At 38.3% G+C, this 21,934-nt stretch overlaps 2 protein-coding genes and 1 non-coding gene across 3 annotated transcripts; 1 reads left to right on the top strand and 2 right to left on the bottom strand.

The window, feature by feature from the left end:
- Positions 1–5,763: 5,763 nt before the first annotated feature.
- LOC138902086 (uncharacterized) lies at positions 5,764–7,038 on the bottom strand. Its single transcript, XM_070189897.1, has 2 exons — positions 6,974–7,038; positions 5,764–6,292 (listed from the first exon to the last, which is right to left on the bottom strand). Exons 1-2 carry the CDS (start codon positions 7,036–7,038, stop codon positions 5,764–5,766), a joined length of 594 nt encoding a protein of 197 aa, XP_070045998.1.
- Positions 7,039–12,428: 5,390 nt separating this feature from the next.
- LOC104113873 (ubiquitin carboxyl-terminal hydrolase 24) lies at positions 12,429–18,625 on the top strand. The gene is made up of 7 exons (XM_009624183.4): positions 12,429–12,764; positions 15,114–15,740; positions 15,822–16,009; positions 16,255–16,514; positions 16,731–16,876; positions 17,776–17,952; positions 18,035–18,625. The coding sequence occupies exons 1-7, from the start codon at positions 12,750–12,752 to the stop codon at positions 18,221–18,223; spliced, it is 1,602 nt and encodes a 533-aa protein (XP_009622478.1). The 5' UTR covers positions 12,429–12,749; the 3' UTR covers positions 18,224–18,625.
- A 1,861-nt stretch (positions 18,626–20,486) lies between these two features.
- Positions 20,487–20,605, bottom strand: LOC117280938 (5S ribosomal RNA). Its single transcript, XR_004511524.1, has one exon. It is a non-coding gene; the product is annotated as a 5S ribosomal RNA (ribosomal RNA).
- Positions 20,606–21,934: the final 1,329 nt, after the last annotated feature.

Below are 21,934 nucleotides of genomic sequence, written 5' to 3'. Positions count from 1 at the left end.
TTCAACAGTTGAAGCCAACTCGGCAATCATAACCAATTATTATTTCAATTAGTTTCCGTTGCGGCGTGCAACCCGATCCCACAATATATTCATATTTAATTTCGTTACGGCGTGCAACCCGATCCCACAATATATTCATTTTCATTTCTATTGCGGCGTGCAGTCCGATCCTTAATATATCTTTTCAATCAATTCTGTTGCGGCGTGTAACCCGCTCCTCCAATATATTCATTTCAATCAATTCTATTGCGGCGTGTAACCCGCTCCTCCATTATATTCATTTCAATCAACTCCATTGCGGCGTGCAACCCGCTCCTCAAATAATATAATTTACCAATTCTTATAAAAGAAATTTCTTCAATAAATGCAATAATTAATATAAAATTATAAGACAATAAGCATACAGTAATTATGATATATTTAGAAATAAGTGATGACAAGTAACAATTAATTATGGAAATTAAGAAGGAAATAAGCAATTTAATAATTAGTATGCTAAATGTCAAGTAGCAATTAAGTCACATAAATCAAATAAGCATGTAGCAATTATAGCATGGATTCAAGCCATAATATTGAGCAAGGAATACGAGAGAAACAATTAATATAAAAATTAATTCATAATTTAAAATAATTTATGATTTTCAAATAATTATGCAAACAATTAATTTGACGACGTATAGACATTCGTCACCTCGCCTATACATCATTCACATGAATTTCACATAACAAATAATTCAAGGGTTCTATTCCCTCAAGTTAAGATTAGCCACGACACTTACCACGCTTCGCAACCAATTTCAAGATTCCAATAAACCTTTGCCTCGCGAATTCGTATCCGAAAGCTTCAAATCTAGTCACAAACAATTCAACATACTCAACACGAATCGTAGGAATTAATTCCATATGAATTTACTAATTTTCCGGATTAAAATTTGAAATTCATTTTAAAAATTGACAGTGGAACCCACATCTCGGATCCCCAAAAAACTCACGAAATCCGAACACCAGTTCCGACACGATTTCAACCATACAAAAATTATCGAATTCCTACATCGGATTGACCTTCAAATCAAAAAAAATGTTTTTGGAAAGTTTTAAAAAAAAATTACAATTTTCTTCCATCTAAATCCGAAATAAATGATGAATATAGACATGGATTTATGAAATATAATCACTATATGACAAAAAATACTTGCCCAGTTCGAAATCGTGAAAAACTCCTTTGAAATCGCCCCTAGACCGACCTCTAATGGAGGGTTTGTGTACAATGGGGAAAATCCCGTTTTTGGTCTGTTTTAATCACTAGCGTCATGCCTTCTTCCCGTTCGCGAAGGGCCTGTCGTGTTCGCGATGTGCAGCAGCCCAAGTGGCCTTCACGTTCGCGAGATACCCTTCGCGTTCGCGAAGGCTTACACCCACCAGCCTACGCGTTCGTGAGCCTTGTGCCGCATTCGCGAAGAGTATTAATCAGTTCCCCTCCCCCAGGTCCACAAAGCTACGCGTTCGCGATACACTGTCCGCGTTCGCGAATGGCAGCCCCCCCTCCACTTTGCGTTCATGTACAACCCTTCGCATTCGCGTAGGGTAAAATCCCACCCAGCCCAGTTCACTCTTCGCGTTCGCGAGAGTGCCTTCACGAATGCGAAGTAGAAAACCAGATAACAGCTGAAGCTAACGAAAAAACAGATTTTCTAAGTCCCAAACCACCCGTAGCCTATCCGAAATTCACCCGAGCCCTCGTGGATCCAAATCAAACATGCACATAAGTCCAAAAACATCATATGAACTTGCTCGCGTGATCAAAACACTGAAATAGCGCCTAGAACTACGAATCGGATACCAAACCAAATTAAATCTTCAAGAAAACTTTAGAACTTCTATTATAACAACCGGACGACCTAATCACGTCAAACTTACTCCGTTTTTTACCAAATTTAACAGTCAAGTCATAAATATAGTAATGGGCCTATTTCGGGTTCCAGAACAAAAATACGAACCCGGTATCAACAAAGTCACATATTAGTCAAATCTCTTAACTTATTAAACCTTTAAACTTTAAAATTTCGACAACAAGCGATAACTCGAGCTAGGGACCTCCATATTCGATTCCGGGCATACGCTCAAGTCCCAAATCACGATACGAACCTACCGAAACTATCAAAATATTGATACTGGTCCGATTACTCAAAATGTTGACTGAAGTCAACTCAGTTGAGTTTTAAAGCTCTATTTTCAGATTTTAATCAATAAACTTTAAAATTTCCTTTAAACTTTAAAATTTCGACAACAAGCGATAACTCGAGCTAGGGACCTCCGTATTCGATTCCGGGCATACGCTCAAATCCCAAATCATGATACGAACCTACCGAAACTATCAAAACATTGATACTGGTCCGATTACTCAAAATGTTGACTGAAGTCAACTCAGTTGAGTTTTAAAGCTCTATTTTCAGATTTTAATCAATTGTTTATATAAAAACTTTCCGGATAAATTATACGGACAGTGCATGCAAGTCGAGAAAAGCTAAATGGTGCTATTTGAGGTTTTATAACACATAAATAATTTTAAAATTAAAGATTACATATTGGGTCATCACATTCTCCACCTCTAAAACAAACGTTCGTCCTCGAACGGAATTAGAAAATTACCTGAGCTGGTGAAAAGGTATGGATATCTACTCCGCATGTCCGACTCGAACTCCCAGGTAGATGCTTCTACCGGTTGACCTCTCCATTGCACCCGAACTGAAGGATAACTCTTAGACCTCAACTGTCTGACCTACCGGGCTAAAATAGCTACCGACTCCTCTTCATAAGTTAAATCTTTGTTAAATTGGACTGAGCATGGGACGGATCACCATGATATTTTCGGAGTATGGATACATGAAACACCGGATGAACTGCTGATAAACTAGGTGGTAGTGCAAGCCTGTAGGCTACTTCACCCACCCTTTCAAGAGTTTCAAAGGGTCCGATATACCTAGGGCTCAACTTGCCCTTCTTTCCAAATCTCATTAAACCTTTTATAGGTGAAACCCGGAGCAATACTCTTTCTCCTGCCATGAATGCAATGTCATGAACTTTACGGTCAGCATAACTCTTTTTCCTAGACTGAGCTGTGCGAAGTCAATCCTGAATAATCTTGACCTTATCCAAGGCATCCTATACCAAATCAGTACCCAATAACCGAGCCTCTACCGATTCAAACCAGCCAACTGGCGAACGACATCGCCTCCCATATAATGCTTCATATGGAGCCATCTGAATGCTCGACTGGTAACTGTTATTATAGGCAAACTTCGCAAGTGGCAAGAACTGATCCCAAGAACCTCCAAAGTCTATAACGCAAGTGCGAAGCATATCTTCCAATATCTGAATAGTGTGCTCTGACTGGCCGTCTGTCTGTGGATGTAATGTTGTACTCAACTCAACTCGCGTGCCTAACTCATGTTGTACAGCCCTCCAGAAGTGCGAGATGAACTGCGTACCTCGATATGAAATAATAGACACGGGCACACCGTGAAGGCGGACAATCTTGCGGATATAAACCTCCGCTAACCGCTCTGAAGAATAGGTAACTGCTACTGGAATGAAATGTGCTCACTTGGTCAACCTGTCCACAATGACCCATACTGTGTCAAACTTTCTCTGAGTTCGTGGGAGTCCAACAACAAAATCCATAGTGATATGCTCCCACTTTCACTCAAGAATTTCTAACTTCTAAAGCAAACTACCGAGTCTCTGATACTCGTACTTAACTTGCTGACAATTCAAACACCGATCTACATATGCAACTATATCCTTTTTCATTCTTCTCCACCAATAATGTTGCCGCAAATCTTGATACATTTTGGAGGCACCCGGATGAATAAAATACCGGGAAATGTGGGCCTCTTCAAGAATTAATTCACGAAGCCCATCCATATTAGGAACACATATACGACCCTACATCCGCAAAACTCCATCATCTCCCACAACAACCTGCTTGGCACCACCGTGTCGCACCGTGTCCTTAAGGAAAAGCAAATAGGGATCATTATACTATCACTCTCTGATACGTTCATACAAGGAAGACCGAGCGACTGTGCAAGATAGAATCTGAATGGACTCTGAAATATCTAACCTCACGAACTGATTGGCCAAAGTTTGAACATCGGCAGCTAATGGCCTCTCACCAACCGGAATATACGCAAGGCTGCCCATGCTCGCAACATTTCTACTTAAAGCATCAGCCACCATATTGGCCTTTCCAGGTGATACAAAATGGTGATATCATAGTCTTTCAACAGTTCCAACCATCTTCTCTGCCTCAAATTGAGATCTTTTTGTTTGAACAGATATTGCAGGCTACAATGATCAGTAAATACCTCACACAGGACACCGTAAAGTTAATGCCTCCAAATCTTCAGCGTATGAACAATGGCTGCCAATTCTAACTCATGAACATGGTAATTTTTCCCATGAACTTTCAACTACCGCAACGCATATGCAATCACTCTGCTATCTTGCATTAATATTGCACCAAGCCTAATATGAGATGCATCACAATACACCGTATAAGATCCTGAACCTGTGGGTAATACCAACACGGGCGACGTAGTCAAAGCAGTCTTGAGTTTCTGAAAGCTCAACTCACATTCATCTGACCATCTGAATGGGGCACCCTTCTGGGTCAATTTGGTGAGTGGGGATGCTAAGGATGAAAGCCCCTCCAATAATCAGTGATAATAACCTGCCAAACCCAGAAAACTACGGATCTCTGTAACTGAAGTAGGTCTAGGCCAATTCTGAACTGCCTCAATCTTCTTAGGATCCACTTTTATGCCTTATGCCGATACAATGTGCCCAAGAAGGGAACTGAGTCTAACCAAAATTCACATTTGGAAAATTTGGCATATAACTGATTATTTTTCAAAGTCTGAAGCACACTCCGAAGATATTGCTCATGCTCCTCTCGACTGCTGGAGTAAATCAAGATATCATCAATGAATACGACCACAAAAGAATCCAGATAGGGCTTGAACACCCGATTCATCAAATTCATAAATGTTGCTGGGGCATTTGTCAGCCCGAATGATATCACTAGAAATTCATAATGCCCATACCGAGTCCGAAAAGCTATCTTAGGGACATCGGATGCCCTAATCTTCAACTGATGATAACCAGACCTCAAGTCAATCTTCGAAAATACCTTGGCACCTTGAAGTTGATCGAATAAGTCATCAATTTTGGCAATGGATACTTGTTCTTGATAGTAGCCTTGTTCAACTGCCGATAATCTATACATATCCGCATTGAACCGTCTTTCTTCTTCACAAACAACACTGGTGCACCCCAGGACGAGACACTAGGTCTAATGAATCCCTGATCAAGCAAGTCTTGTAAGTGGTCCTTCAATTCTTTCAAATCCTGCGGGGCCATACGGTATGGTGGAATAGAAATGGGCTGAGTGTCTGGAGCCAAATCAATACAAAAGTTAATAACTCTGTCATGTGGCATCCCCGACAAATCTGTAGGAAATACTTCTGGAAATTCACGAACAACTGGTACTGAGTCCATAGAAGGAACATCCGCACTGGGATCGCGAATATAAGCTGAATAGGCTAGACACCCCTTCTCGACCATACGTCGAGCCTTCATATAAGAAATAACCCTGTTGGTAGAATGACCAGGAATCCCTTTCTACTCTAATCGAGGCAACCCCGGCATAGCTAAGGACATCGTTTTGGTGTGACAATCCAATATAGCATGATAAGGCGACAGTTAATCCATACCCAAGATGACATCAAAATCTACCATATCAAGAAATAGCAGATCCACGCTAGTCTCAAGACTCCCAATAGTAACTACACACGAATGATAGATATGATCTACCATAACAGAATCTCCCATCGGTGTGGAAACACACACAGAAGCACTCAAAGAATCATTAGGTACAACCAAATATGAAGCAAAGTAGGAGGACACATAGGAATAAGTAGATCCTGGATCAAATAAAACTGAATCATCTCTATGGCAAACTGGAACAATACTTGTGATCACATCATCGGATAACTCGGCCTCAGGCCTAGCTGGAAAAGCATAAAATTGGGGTTGGGCCCCACCACTCGGAGCTACATCTCTGGGACGGCTACTAACTGTATATCCTCCACCTCTAACAACCTGACCTCCACCTCTAGCTGTCTGACCCCTGCCCCTAGCTGGCCGGGCGGGCGGTGGAGAAACCGGTGCTGGTATGATGGCACGAGAATCCTGCTGAGATCTGTTGCTCGACAACCTAGGGCAATACCTCCTGATATGACCAATGTTCCCACACTCATAACACCCATCTTGCTGTCGTGGCTGTTGAAGCTGAAGCTGACCCGAACGAGTCGGATAGCCGCCATAATGACTCTAGAGTGGTGGTGTACTGATAGGAGCTGGATGTGCACTAAATGTCGGCTGCCTAGAGTAAGGCATAATAGGACCATGACTCCCTGAAGCACCGTGAGATGCCTGAAGTGCTGAATAAAATAGCCGGGGAGGATGACCCCTACCATAAGTACCCCTGCATCCAGATGAGGCGCCTTTGAAATTACCGGAATGACGAGGCCTTTTACCTGACACTGGCCCTCTCTCCTCTGAAAGAACCATCTTGATCCGCCTGGCGACATTAGTAGCCGTCTGAAAAGAAATCTCACTCCCGGTCTCCTTGGCCATCTGTAGCTTAATAGGTTGAACGAGTCCATCAATGAACCTCCTCACCCTCTTTCTCTCGGTAGGAAGCAGAAGAAGAGCATGACAGGCTAGATCCACAAAACGGGTCTCATACTGAGTTACTGACATACTACCATGATGGAGATGCTCAAACTGCTTGCAGTAATCCTCTCTCAATGTGATAGGGAGGAACTTCTCTAGAAATAGTCGTGAGAACTGCTCCCAAGTAAGTGCAGGCGAACCAACTGGTCTAGTAAATACATAATTTTTCCACCACCTCTTGGCGGAACCAGTCATATGAAACACAGGAAAATCAACCCCATTGCTTTCGACTATCCCCATGTTCTGCAATACTTCATAGCAGCGGTCAAGAAAATAATGTGGGTCCTCAGAAGGTGTACCACTAAAATGGATTGGAAATAGCTTGGTAAACTTGTCCAACCTCAACAAAGCCTCAGAAGACAAAGCAGGCCTATCACCGGCCTATGCTGCAACAACTGGTTAAACTACCATAACTGGATGGGCTATTGGAGCCTGATACTGGGGAGTTGTCTGCCCCGGGGCGGGAGTAGTAGGAGTTTGTGCTCCTCCCCCAGCCTGTGAGATGTCTGGTGCCACTGGAAATGTACCATTTTGGGCCACACCCTCCATAAGACACACCAAACGGACTAGAGCGTCCTAAAGCACTAGAGTAGCATTGAGCCCTTCCGGGACCTGAACTGGTCCAACAGATACAGTCTGAGCTGGAACCTCTGCTCCCAAATCCACCTGAGGTTTTACAATAGGTGTTGTTGCTCGAGCTCTAGATTGAGCTCTGCCTCTACCTCGGCCTCTGGCGTGACCTCGGCCTCTGCCCCTGGTCGTAGTTGCCACCGAGGGCTCTGGTCCCTGTCCGTTGGTAGATGTATTACGTGTTCTCACCATCTGGGAGAGAATAAGAGCATAATGGTTCAATCATCGATGATAGAATAAAATCGCACGATAGAATAAGAAAGAAGTGATATTGTTCCTAAACTTCATAGCCTCTGAGAGATAAGTACAGACGTCTCCGTACCGATCCTTCAGACTCTACTAAGCTTGCTCGTGACTCGTGAGACCTATGTAACCTAGTGCTCTAATACCAACTTGTCACGACCCGAAATTCCCACCTTCTTGACCGTGATGGCGCCTAACATTTCACTTGCTAGGCAAGCCAATGTTAGAATAATATTAGCCATTTTTAAATAATTTTTAAATTAATTAATAACAAATAAACAAAAGTGAAAATAAAGTCTGAAATAAAGTGAATAATTCATAATAATAGCGATGTCTAAATATCATCCCAGAACTAGTGTCACAAGTGCATGAGCTTCTAGAATAATACAAACAAGGGTCTGAAATAAAAATAAAACTGTCTGAAAGAAAGCACACAACTAAGATAAAGTAGAAGGGGACTTCAGAACTGCGAACGACATGCAGTTATACCTCAAGTCTCCTGCGAATAGCTGCATCCGGGCAAATCTATTGTACGTCATTGGGACCAACTTCGTTATCTACACAAGATGTGCAGAGTGTAGTATGAGTACAACCGACCCCATGTACCCAGTAAGTGCCGAGCCTAACATCGACGAAGTAGTGACGAGGCTAAGGCATATCACTTACATTAACTTGTACACAATAATAATAATAACAACAATAATAGAAATAAAACAGGTAACATAATTCAACAGTTGAAGCCAACTCGGCAATCATAACCAATTATTATTTCAATTAGTTTCCGTTGCGGCGTGCAACCCGATCCCACAATATATTCATATTTAATTTCGTTACGGCGTGCAACCCGATCCCACAATATATTCATTTTCATTTCTATTGCGGCGTGCAGTCCGATCCTTAATATATCTTTTCAATCAATTCTGTTGCGGCGTGTAACCCGCTCCTCCAATATATTCATTTCAATCAATTCTATTGCGGCGTGTAACCCGCTCCTCCATTATATTCATTTCAATCAACTCCATTGCGGCGTGCAACCCGCTCCTCAAATAATATAATTTACCAATTCTTATAAAAGAAATTTCTTCAATAAATGCAATAATTAATATAAAATTATAAGACAATAAGCATACAGTAATTATGATATATTTAGAAATAAGTGATGACAAGTAACAATTAATTATGAAAATTAAGAAGAAAATAAGCAATTTAATAATTAGTATGCTAAATGTCAAGTAGCAATTAAGTCACATAAATCAAATAAGCATGTAGCAATTATAGCATGGATTCAAGCCATAATATTGAGCAAAGAATATGAGAGAAACAATTAATATAAAAATTAATTCATGATTTAAAATAACTTATAATTTACAAATAATTATGCAAACAATTAATTTGATGACGTATAGACACTCGTCACCTCGCCTATACGTCGTTCACATGAATTTCACATAACAAATAATTCAATGGTTCTATTCTCTCAATTCAAGGTTAGTCACGACACTTACCATGCTTCGCAACCAATTTCAAGATTCTAATAAACCTTTGCCTCGCGAATTCGTGTCCGAAAGCTTCAAATCTAGTCACAAATAATTCAATATACTCAACACGAATCGTAGGAATTAATTCCATATGAATTTACTAATTTTCCGGATTAAAATCCGATATTCATTTTAAAAATTGATAGTGGGACCCACGTCTCAGATCCCCAAAAAACTCACGAAATCCGAACACCCGTTTCGACACGATTTCAACCATATAAAAATTATCGAATTCCGACATCGGATTGACCTTCAAATCAAAAAATTTGTTTTTGGAAAGTTTAAAAAAAATTACAATTTTCTTCCATCCAAATCCAAAATAAATGATGAATATAGACATGGATTTATGAAATATAATCACTATATGATAAAGAACACTTCTCTAGTTCGAAATTGCGAAAAACTCCTTTGAAATCGCCCCTAGACCGACCTCTAATGGAGGGTTTGTGAAAAATGGGAAAAATCCCGTTTTTGGTCTGTTTTAATCACTGGCGTCAGGCCTTCTTCGCGTTAGCGAAGGGCCTGTCGCTTTCGCGATGTACAGCAGCCCAAGTGGCCTTCGCGTTCGCGAGATACCCTTCGTGTTCGCGAAGGCTTACACCCACCAGCCTACGCGTTCGCGAAGAGTATTGATCAATTCCCCTCCCCCAGGTACGCAATAATAATAATAACAATAATAATCGCGTTCGCAAAGGGTAAACCCCCCCCCCCCACTTCGCTTTTGCGTACAACCCTTCGCGTTCGCGTAGGGAGAGTGCCTTCGCGAACGCGAAGAAGGAAGCCAGATGACAGCTGAAGCTAATGAAAAACCATCTAAGTCCCAAACCACCCGTAGCCTATCCGAAATTCACCCGAGCTCTCGGGGCTCCAAACCAAACATGCACACAAGTCCAAAAATATCATATGGACTTGTTCGCACGATCAAAACACCAAAATAGCGCCTAGAACTACGAATCGAACACCAAACCAAATGAAATCTTCAAGAAAACTTTAGAACTTCTATTTTAACAACCGGACGTCCGAATCACGTCAAACTAACTTCGTTTTCAACAAATTTGATAGTCAAGTTATAAATATAGTAATGGACCTATTCCGGCTTCCGGAACCAGAATACAGACTTGGTATCAATAAAGTCACATATTAGTCAAATCTCTTAAATCATTAAACCTTTAAACTTCAAAATTTCGACAACAAGCGATAACTCGAGCTAAGGACCTCCGAATTCGATTTCGGGCATACGCCCAAGTTCCAAATCACGATACGGACCTACCGGAACTATCAAAAAACTGATCCGGGTCCGTTTGCTCAAAATATTGACCGAAGTCGACTCAGTTGAGTTTTAAAGCTCTATTTTCACATTTTAATCAATTTTTTTATATAAAAACTTTCCAGAAAATTATACGTACATCGCATGCAAGTCGAGGAAAGCTAAATGATGCTATTTGAGGTTTTAAAATACAGAAATAATATTTAAAATTACAGATGACATATTGGGTCATCACACCTATTTATAACGATTAAGGCATCGAAACCAAGGAACTAACCATCATTACATTGCACTGTAACCAAAGTGGCAGACTCAATCAGGAAACGCGCGCGGAATGGAGCAACGTCTCGAGAAATCGCGTCATAATGACGTTAGTCGCCATGACATCATCCTGATTTGTGGGACTTACAACCTCATAAATTGCAGGTCACAAAAGGACACGTTATCAACTCGCCCCAGTCATCACGGCCCGTTCAGGTCATCCAAACACTTCAACCACATTATACAATATCCGCTCATCGAGCCCGCCTGAGGTCGGCCTCAATAAGCGGAGGGACTAACTTTATGGGACAAAATCTAGCCTAGAATATTTAGGGTAATATAGCATTAAGGGAGGAGTCAGCCGAGGACGGCCATGGAGCAGCAAGATTCGTGGTCGAGATGTCAACAATGATCGAGATGGAGCATCGCTGATAGAGTAGTAACGGCTAATTTTTGAAATAGGATTTTAAAGAGAATATTCTAGTGAATATTCTCTGCACTTGAACCATTAGGGTTGGTTAGAGATATGTCTCAAATAAACAAGAAAAGAGAGAGTAAAAAAAGGCATGTAAGATTCACTTGATAAGAATATTTTTTAGAAGAAAAATCTCTCTTGTAAAGATACAAAGATTACCTTTTTATCAAGATTCTTGCTCATATTATTCCACACTTTTCCACCAGATCCGAGAATAGTTCAAACAAACATAGGATTTATCTGTCATTCATCATTGTCAGGAGGAACATTCGACCAATCTGTCCTTTATTGGGTGAATCATCCCCTTTATTTATTTAAATATCATTTATTGTTAGTTACACCTCAATTATTGATCATTCTTTATGAACGTTTTGTGCCTATCATTGTCAACATTTCCCTGGATTTGTCCCATCTCACGCACGTTTCTAAGATTCGCATATATAGTTATTATCTTTGACTAGATTTAACCCATTATTACGTAAATATAATAGTTTACCGGAAACCATACTTTTTGGTCAAACAAATATCATATAAAAACATATTAATTCTAAGTGATAATGCATAATACTCTATTGATGCAATACATATCAATATATCTTTTTGCCTTTAAATATTCAGTGTACGAAAAAACATATTGGCTTGATTTATTCAAATTAGTGTTGCAAAGAGTATAGTGTTACTTTTACTTCCCAATTTATGTGATATCAATATTTTGAAATATTTTTTTTATCGTAGTGACATAAAAAGAATTGTAACTTATAGTCATATTTTTTGTATAATTTTTAAATATTTTAATTTTAATTTTTAAAATATTAAATTGATCTACTTCTGAATTAATCATATTTAATGCGGAAAACGATAAGTGTTACGTAAATTGGGATGCTTGTCATCATTTGCTTCATTTACCCTTTTTCATTTTTTCACCCACAATTTTCTTTTTTCACCAACTTTGCAGCAGAGATTTTAGGCCTACAAGGCCTTTTATAATTGAATTTAAGAAAATATTTTTTTTAAATTTTTTATATATAAAAGAAAGATCTTTTATGTGTAAAAATAAATTTTTTATGTGTACAAAAAAAAAAAATTATAAAACTAAAAAAAAATTTATAAAAAGCCAAAAAATCAATTGACTCCTTTCCAATACCTTGCTTTAACCCCCAATTATTTTTTACATATCTGTCATTTTTTTCCTTTTCCTCAAAAAAACCTCTGCAAGATTTCCTATTTTGCATCTCTGAGTCTCTGACCAGACCCCACCCACTCCCCCTCATCACTCCACCCCCTCCACTCCACTCTCTTCCTTAGAGAGCCAAACCCTAAAAACTCCCGCCACCCCCACTAACCCCCCACCCACCTACCTCACTCTGTGAGCTCAAATTACTGTTTTTCCCTATATTTTCATGTCTTCTTTCATTTTTGCTGCTGCTTTGCTCTGTTCTACTCATTTTTCATGTGCTCTGCTTCACCAGATTCAACCCCTCTTCTCTGATTGCCTCTACTATGGATTCCATTTGAGGGTTTTGTCCACTCTTGGAAGATGAATGATCAAAAGGTACTCAAAGACTTGACCTTTTTTGCATAACTATACATTTTGAGGTGTGATTTTTCTACCCTTTTAAGGGTTTTTTAGAATTGGGAAATTTGATGCCCTTTTTACTGCAAATGATTCCTAAAGGTACGCAACGACTTGACCTTTTTAACATAGCTCTACATTTTGTTGTATGTTTTTTCAACCCTTTTAAGGGGTTTTCAGGAATTGGGAAACTTGAGGCTTTTTTTGACTAAATGATTCCAACCCCCACACCCACCCCAGAAAAAAAGTTTTTTTTTAAAACTTCTGTTTGATAGGTTATGTGCAGTTGCTTTATGGGGTTTGAGTAAATTGAATAGCTAGGAGAATGATGCTAACTATCAGAAGAAAGAATAAAGAAAAAAGATAAAATTTTGCTGATTTTCTTTTGGGTTCTATATGGTTGTGCTTGGTGCTATAGAGATGAAGAGAAATTAATGAAATCTTGAGTAGCTAGAAAATGATTCCGACGCTATTCTTTAACAAAAGATGTGGAGATCTCACTTCGAATTCCCAGCTTCAGCACTCAGTGATGCTCCATCTACTCTGGCATTGGTGGGCTTGCTGTGAGCTGTAGCAGGCTGTCTGATGGAATGTCAGTTGCACGGGAGCTGGCTAGGACACCACTAACAATTAGAAGCAAGAAAAACAAACAAAGACAAAAATGAGAAGCGGAGGATTTAAATGGAAAAGTCTTGTTTGTTTAACCTTGATTCTGTATGGTAGCTTCATGTGTTAGAGAAATGGGGGAGAATTTGTAAAAAAAAAAAAAAAAAAAAAAAAAGGCTTACACTACTCCTTTGCTTGTGTGCTTGTGGGTTATAGTAGGTTAACCGGTGGATTAGTTGAGGTTCGCATAAGGACACCGATGTCATAAAAAAAGGGGAAAAAGCAACCAAAAAAAGGCAAAAAGAGAAGCAAAAGCTCAATGGCAATTTCTTTTTTGTTTTTCAACCTGGGTTCTGTAGATATATGGTAGCTTCATTGTGTTAGATAAATGATAAAAATTTGTAAAGAGCTAGTAGATATAAATGTTGCATTTGCAGTCATCTGGTATCTATTTCTGAGATATGTCTCAACAAAGAGCAAAGTTCGCAATGCAAAATCAACACAGGTTCTTGCATTGGTAATGTAGATGATAATGAGCTGGTTTGCTGCTGGTGAATACAGAATGTACATAATCAACCATTTGTATTATATTTTATATGAACTTAATAGTTTGTTCTGTTTTTTTAAGTGTTCAATGGAGCTTTGCTTTTATATTATTTCAATTACTATTATTATTTTAGGTGACAAAAGCTATTACTGTATGCCTGTATGGGATAAATAACTCTGAGCAAATCTTCTACAATTTGGTGAATACTTCACTAGTTCATTGTATACTTGGACAATTAGGCTTGTTTAAAGATGTTAGAAAGTGTGTAGCAGGGTAATCTTGATTCTAGATAAGAGAATTTATTTTTATTGTTAATTAGTTTTTGTTGTCTGGGGGAATTATGATGTGAACAATGTAGAAAGACATTTTCTCATTTTTGTCATGAACTATTAAGACTGGATTGCACAATTGTTCTGTCCATCTTATAATGCTCCATTTTTCCTTCCCTTTTTCATGCCTTCCAGTTTGTTGGTAAATTTGGTGACAATTCTGAAAACATCTCTCTTGAAATCAACAGTTCCCAGTTTCTACAATATCTCCAACCTAAAGTTCTTCTGTTGTCATACTTGTGTGAGTAGTCTACTGGCTTCTGCTTTTTTTCCACTTTTGGGAGTCCACTAGTTTGTTTATTAGCTACTGATTTGGGATGAAATCAGTGTTATCAAAGGCGAAAAGCGCAAAAAAGCTCTAAGGTCCTTTGGGGCTTTAACCGCAAAGCGCAAATAAAGCACGGGCTTTAATAAAAAAAGGCACAACCGGAGAAAAAGTAAAAATATGCATATGTAGTCTAAGAACAATAATTATAAGCATGAATAACAAATATATGGACAAAGAAATTGAAAAAAAAAAGATTACGATAAAGTGAAATATCAATTATTTAGTGTCGCCTCTTCAGGATTACGCTCATTGGCAAGTAAAAGTATGACTTAGAGCCTTGATGCGACACTGAAGCGCCCACAAAGCGAGGCGAAGCGCTCAACATGTTTTGAGCCTCGCTTCAGGGCTTAAGCGCGCTTTAAGCGCGCCTTTGACAACACTGGATGAAATTGCTTTGATGCTATTAGTACATCTTCCTCGAACTAGAAAAAATTGCGTTCTGGTTATGTTGCTTCTTGCATCTCTTTTGTGGTTCTGTATATTTGGTTTACCAACTATTTTTTTCTTTTTATCATCAGGTGTTGATTTTTGGGTCATTTACGGAAGATGAGATTAAAACTTTGCAAAGTCAGCCAACAACAACTGATGTAGGGATCATATTTGGTTCGTTGGATTCTGCAACTTTGAAATCTGTGGGCCTTTTCAACACTAAATTGACCGACCTTGATCATTCTAAGAAACCTCAGCTACCAGAGCTTGCTCATAAAGAGAATGTCGCCGAGGGTCATAGCAGTATAGGGAAAACCATAAAGTCAGCAGGCAAAACTATAAATGAATATGGTAGTTCCAGTTTTACAAATCCTGATTACAATAGGAGCGTGACAGATTTGAAAACTTTCCGCGAAGAATTACATCCAACAGTGAACACCGGAAGTACTTATGATTCAGCAGAGAAATCAAGCTTGTCTCAATCGTCTCACAGTGTGGAAGACGTTAATTTGACTAATCAACTCAAAAACTATAACTTGCTGAATGGTAGACATAAATCTTTAAATGGGTCTGTTGTGGTTTTCAGAAGTTTGTTAGCTCGAGGGTTGGTCAACTTGGGGAACTTGTGCTTTCTTAATGCAACTCTTCAAGCTCTTCTCTCGTGCTCTCCTTTTGTTCTTCTCCTGCAAGAACTCAAAACACGCGATATACCACAGGTATGGCGATAACATACTTGTTAAAAACTCTTCTAACCTATAACAACCTTAAGTTCCCAATTTTGGTTTTGCTAATTACAGGCTGGGTATCCCACTTTACATGCCTTTATTCAGTTCATCTCTGAGTTTGGCATATTCAGTGATTCAAGTATGAAGAAAAAGGAAACAATTTTTCCGGAAATTGGGCAGCCTTTTCGACCTTTAATGTTTGAATCTGTCCTACAAAACTTTACTCCGGATGTCCCAAATAGCTTGACAGGCAGACCGAGGTATGTTACTGACAGCATATAAGTGATTTCTTGTTTCTTACTTGGTTTTTCTTTGGTGCTATGAGCAACAGTTTCCAGTTTTTCTCAACTGGATTCTTTTATAAAGATGTTCCAATGAGTTTGTTTAGTTGAATTGCACCTAGCAACTGCAGTTTGAAGAGAAATTTGATTGACACGAAAATTTGATGGAACAGTGTCCTGTATTTAATCTTTCTGTATTTTTACGGTGGAATGGCTAATTACAGGCAGGAAGATGCTCAGGAGTTCCTCAGTTTTCTCATGCATCAGATGCATGATGAATTGCTAAAATTAGAGGGTCAAGTACCAAATGGTATCGGGAGAAACTCCTCTCTGGTTTCATCAACGGATGACGAGGAAGAGGATGATGATTGGGAGACTGTTGGCCCAAGGAATAGGACTGCAGTTACTAGAACACAGAGCTTTGTCCCGTCAAAATTGAGTGAAATTTTTGGAGGCCAATTGAAGAGTGTAGTGAAGGCTAAAGGTAAACCGAACGCATGACATTAGATCAGAATACCTTTGTATTTATTTAGTTATATATTTGCTTATGTGTTTGAATTTCCATCTTGGTTGAGTGAAATGACACTGGTGATCATTGATCCGCTACGTTTTCTTATTTCTCTTTTGTTCATGTAAGTTGTTTACTGTTGGGACTCTCTTATCCATTTGTTTAAGAGATCTTATTCATTGGTTTAACAAGGTAACAAAGCCTCAGCAACAGTACAACCATTTCTTCTGCTCCACCTTAACATTTTTCCAGAGCCTATTTGCTCTATAGAAGATGCACTTCGGATGTTTTCTGCACCAGAGGCACTTGAAGGATATCGAACATCAGCAGCTGGAAAGGTACTCTATTATGTTATGTGAATTTTAGAATCTCAAGATGATTAAGTATACAGGTATATACTCGTCCTGAGGGTTATACCCTTTTTAGTATACAAGAATATGATCATACTCTGGCATATACTTTTTTCCCCTAAAGGGTTAAAAAGAAGAAAATTAATTTATTTTCTTCTGTATTAGGTGACATAAAGAAAACACAGTAGTGCTTACTTTTTCTGAAAAAGTCAATTAGGAAATTATTATGCTTATGGTACTTTTGTTCTGCCATTGTCAAGAAATTTCTGCGGACTGTCGAGGTGGTGAAAAACTATAAAAGTGCCCCTAAACATGCTATGTTTTTCGATAATGTAACAAATCTCAGGAGCACAAATGGTGAGCGTTAGATGCACAATTGAGATTAGGACGTGTCTAGGAGGTGCGCTTGCGTGGGTTTTTTGTGTTGTTTTTCTCCTTCAGATGTCTGGCATGTTCTCTGCAAAACTTAAGACTAAAATGTGTGGAGATGATCTTATACGGCAGATCAAATGAAGCATTACAATTTGAATTCTGGTTATATTTATGCTTGAGTATGCTATAGACGGTATCAACCAGAGTTCATGATGTTATGTATTATAAGGTTTTCAGTAAGTGTAATATCCTTTAGAAAGATAACGATCATTTTTCTTACCATCATGAAGCAGCATTTAAAAATGTGAATTTTCAGGTGGCTATGCTTTCCTTTTTCTTCCAGACATTTGGTTAAATTCAAGTTATTTGTGGCAAGTTGCTTCCAATTTTCACAGATTGCTCTCTTTACGTGTTCGGGACTTAGACCCCTGACTGAAGTGTCTTTTCTTTGGATGTTAAATATTGCAAATATCTTAGGGAATACTTCATGATTTTCTCAATTAATCATATCTCAGGCCGAAGTAGTCAGTGCCAGCAAGTCTGTTAAGATTCTGGAGCTTTCTGATATAATGGTGTTGCATTTAATGCGCTTTAGCTACGGAAGTGAAGGGAGCACCAAGTTGCATAAACCCGTGCACTTCCCTTTGGAGCTTGTGTTTGGACGTGAATTACTTGCCTCTCCCTCTTCTGAGGTGAGATTATCTCCTTGTTCTTAGAAGTGTGGCGTTGACGAGTGTATCTAGTAAAGCGTATATTTCCATTTTATTACTACAGGTTAAGAGGTATGAACTCGTTGCGACAATCACTCATCATGGAAGGGACCCTTCAAAGGGTCATTATACGGCCGATGCCCGTCATCAAAGTGGCAAGTGGCTGCGTTATGATGACGTGTCAGTCACAGTCATCCCGAAAAGCTCGGTGCTGCATGATCAAGCGTACGTTCTCTTCTACAAACAGTTGTAACTTGTATTTGGTACTTTCAAGCTGCACTAATTGGTTCAACAATGAAAAAAAGAGATTAGGGAATATATTCTTGTACATGTATAAGAAAAGTTCAATAGATAACAGATGCAAATATAGGAGCAAAAGATGTAGAGGAAGAGAACCTATAATCAGTCACAACTCAGAAGAGCAATTTTGTGTTCGAGTTGATGTTCGAAAAAAAGTAGAGGTAGATGATCGAAAATCCCCCACCCCCACCACCCCGCCCCACCCCCGAACACCCCATTTTTTTTTCACTCGGTTTTTACAGGACTGAAGATTGTATTCTATATTCTTGATGTGAATTAAACTGGGGGGAAAAAAAACAGAAAAATTATTGATCTTATTTTACCTTTGAATGGAGGTTGACAACTGTTTCCAGAATGGCCTAATGATGGTGGATTTATTCATTGGAAACAATGAGAGATTGAAAAGAAAGAAATTGTCTTGTGTTAGTTGCAGAATGATTATATTTTTTTGTTGGTGAATAGCTTTGATGAATTGCAAACTATAAAAATCAGAGTAAATTCTGGGGAAAAACTTGTACGTACGTGGTGTTTACACCATGCCAATATATCCATGATACGTGTTTAGCACATGCACACTTCTATTACTTAATGAAGTAATGAACCATGGTAAGTTAATGTAATTTGGTGTTTTTTTTTTGTTTGTTTGTAAATTCGTGGTGTTTCTTGGGTTTCAAGGTGAAAACTTAAGCATGTAACGGGAAATAGGGAAGTCAGAAATAACCAGATTTGCAACTGATAATTGAAAAGTAGCCATAGTTTCAAAAGTAATCGAAACTTAGTCATTTTTCATGTTAAAACAAAAACACCCTTAGAAATCCGGAAGAATTTCAGCATAATATGGTGGAGTTCGTTTTTTTTACATATGAGATTCTAGCATAATGTGCTGGAAGTTTATACGCAAGAGCTCCATAATATTGGCTCCTGTATGCTTTCTGTGTTTCAGCAAAATATTGGTTATTTTTCAATTATCAGTCCAAAAACTAAAACTGACTAGACCATGCTATTATCATCGGGAAATAGCTCCCGTTCTTCGCACTCCTTAAACTCAATGTACCCCTGAAATCATAAGTGTTATTTTATTAAAAATAAGTAGTGTAGAAGGCAAATTAATGTTACATAGGCATGAATTTGGCATAACTTTGGTAGGGTCCTGCAAATTTTAATTTTAACTGCAACGTGTAAATCAATATATTGGGCAAGATAGTACAATTAAGGTTTTAACAATGAAAGTAATATTATTAAGTGATAAAAAAACAATAAAAGTAATATTGCGAATAGTAATTATTACGTATATCCTATTTATCTATGAGCTTCAAAGTCCCTGTTACCTTTATGCTTATCTTATATTTGTTCTTTTCATTGGTTAATCAGGCCAAGTATTTGAAAAGGTAAAAATCAGACTAATTAAACATTACACAATGTAACTGAAACTAGCATGCAAAATGGTAAAAAAATAAATAAATTAGGCCAAGTAAATTTACAAAATGTATTGAAATTTGAAACTAGCATACAAAATGGTAATCTAGTGGACACAAATGTTCGTAAAAAGTTATCCTTGGGCCATCCATCTTGCCCGCAACTATATTTAGGCCGAAAAAGATAATAAATGAATCAATACTAACGAGTGTGGTGGGATCGATAAGATTCCTCTTTCAATTAACTAAAGGTCTCTGATTCGGAATTTGGGAATAGGTTTCTAATAGAGAGCGCTTCATCTAATGCTACATGATACAAATCTGAATTAATCGTTTCTAACTTATTTGAATTGAAGTGTAATTATCTTCTTTTTTTCTTTGGTAGGAGAGGCGTAATTATTGTATGCATACCAATCATATTCATTTATAAATATCCAACTATTTCGTAATATCCCTTCAATCAATATCTAGATGTTGTCAACTTTTAATACTAGAATATATATATCTTTAAAGCACTATTACCATACATGGTCATTCTTATACCGTATTACTCCTTATACGATTACCACATGTCATTTACTGTTACACCTTTTTTCTAAAATTAATAACAGTAGCATCCGAATTAATTTGCGTGCATCTCAAATATTTTTACTGCATACCTTTACCATCATATCTATCATGTAATGTAGCATCCGAATTAAATTGCGTGCATCTCGATTATCTTCACCGTATACCTGCTACCTCTACTATCATAGCTATCACAACAACAACAACCCAATATAATCTCACTAGTGGCTAAGAGGGATGCAACACGAGGACTTCCCGGGGAGTCACCCATCCTAGTACTACTCTCGCCCAAGCACGCTTGACTTCTGAGTTCTGATGGGATCCGGTGCGTTAGTGCCGGTATGATCGCATCCAGCTATCACATAATGTCCACCAAAATTACCTCTTTCACTTCTCTTGAACCGGGGGTCTTTCGGAAACGGCCTCTCTCTCATAAGGTAGGGGTAAGTCATGCGTACACTTTACCCTCCCTAGACTCCACTTGTGAGATTAACACTATTTTTTTGTGTGTGTGTGTATATATGCTACCTCTACCATCATAGCTATCACATGAACTAATTTGCGTGCACCTCGATTATTTTCTCCACATACCCACTACCTCTACCATCATAGCTATCACGTAATGTAACGTCTGAACTAATTTGTGTGCACCTCGATTATTTTCACTGTATACCTGCTACCTCTACCATTATACTATCACGTAATGTCCATCAAAATTAAGATAGATGAAAAAAAAATTATCTTACAAAAATACAAAATCCCATTTTACAAAACATAATTTTCATTAATAACATATTTTTTTCGTCGAAGCAGAAGCGGATTCAGAATTTGATGACTACGGGTGCCACTATATTTAATGCAAATCTATCACTAACCAAGAAAATTGAATTAGAGTATACATTTGGTCGGCTCGCTCTTTCTTGAATTAATTCGGTTCGGGTCCATTTTAAATTATTTTTTCGTTTCACAAAATTTTTGGTGCATAATTAAATACACGATAACCAAATCGAAGATGTTTGGTCCTTTATTTGACATCAAGGGAAAACTCACATTAGATGATAAAAAAGAAATATGATTAAAATCATATTCAAATAAAAATTTTGTGGTATAGAAAAAGAAAACAGAAGGAAATAAATAATTTAAAAGTATAATAACAATGGGGTTGTACAATGAGAAGAAATACAAAGATGAAAAAAATAACAAAAAGAGAAGAATTGGAAAAAATCCAAGAGGAGAAACAAAATTGAATGGCCATTAGTTGGTCTCGATCTTGGGTGTCATGGCTGAAAAAGTGAGTCCGTGACCATGGCACTTCTAGTTATTTAGTTACTTTGCATGCCACGCCTTAAATATATACTATCAATTTTCCTCAAGATAGTACTATATTCTTGAAGTTTTTATTCGAGCGTGCGGGTCAAGATAGTACTGTATTCTTGAAGTTTTTATTCGAGCGTGCGGGTGACGTATCACCTCCACTGCTCTATATAGATCCGCCCCTGCGTTGAAGTAAAATTTTTATAACGGAAAAGGTCCATATATGTCCTTGTACTATACGAAATTGAGCACATTTGCCCTTCGTCAATACTTTAGCTCAAATATGCCCTTACCGTCACATAGTTGATCCATATATGCCCTTAGAGTTACACAGTTGGCCCATATATGCCATTTTCGAAACGGAATTC

The sequence above is a fragment of the Nicotiana tomentosiformis genome, chromosome 11 (assembly GCF_000390325.3).
Source record: "Nicotiana tomentosiformis chromosome 11, ASM39032v3, whole genome shotgun sequence".
Classification (NCBI taxonomy): Eukaryota; Viridiplantae; Streptophyta; class Magnoliopsida; order Solanales; family Solanaceae; genus Nicotiana; species Nicotiana tomentosiformis.
This window is presented reverse-complemented; position numbering and strand designations above follow the sequence as displayed.

Coding starts and splice junctions, on each gene's coding strand:
- LOC138902086 (XM_070189897.1), bottom strand. CDS start 7,038: ATGGGGATAGTCGAAAGCAATGGGGTTGATTTTCCTGTGTTTCATATG. Junction 6,293..6,973: donor ATGACTGGTTCCGCCAAGAG/GTGGTGGAAAAA, acceptor TGGTCATATCAG/GAGGTATTGCCCTAGGTTGT.
- LOC104113873 (XM_009624183.4), top strand. Junction 16,515..16,730: donor GAGTGTAGTGAAGGCTAAAG/GTAAACCGAACG, acceptor TGGTTTAACAAG/GTAACAAAGCCTCAGCAACA. Junction 16,877..17,775: donor GAACATCAGCAGCTGGAAAG/GTACTCTATTAT, acceptor ATCATATCTCAG/GCCGAAGTAGTCAGTGCCAG.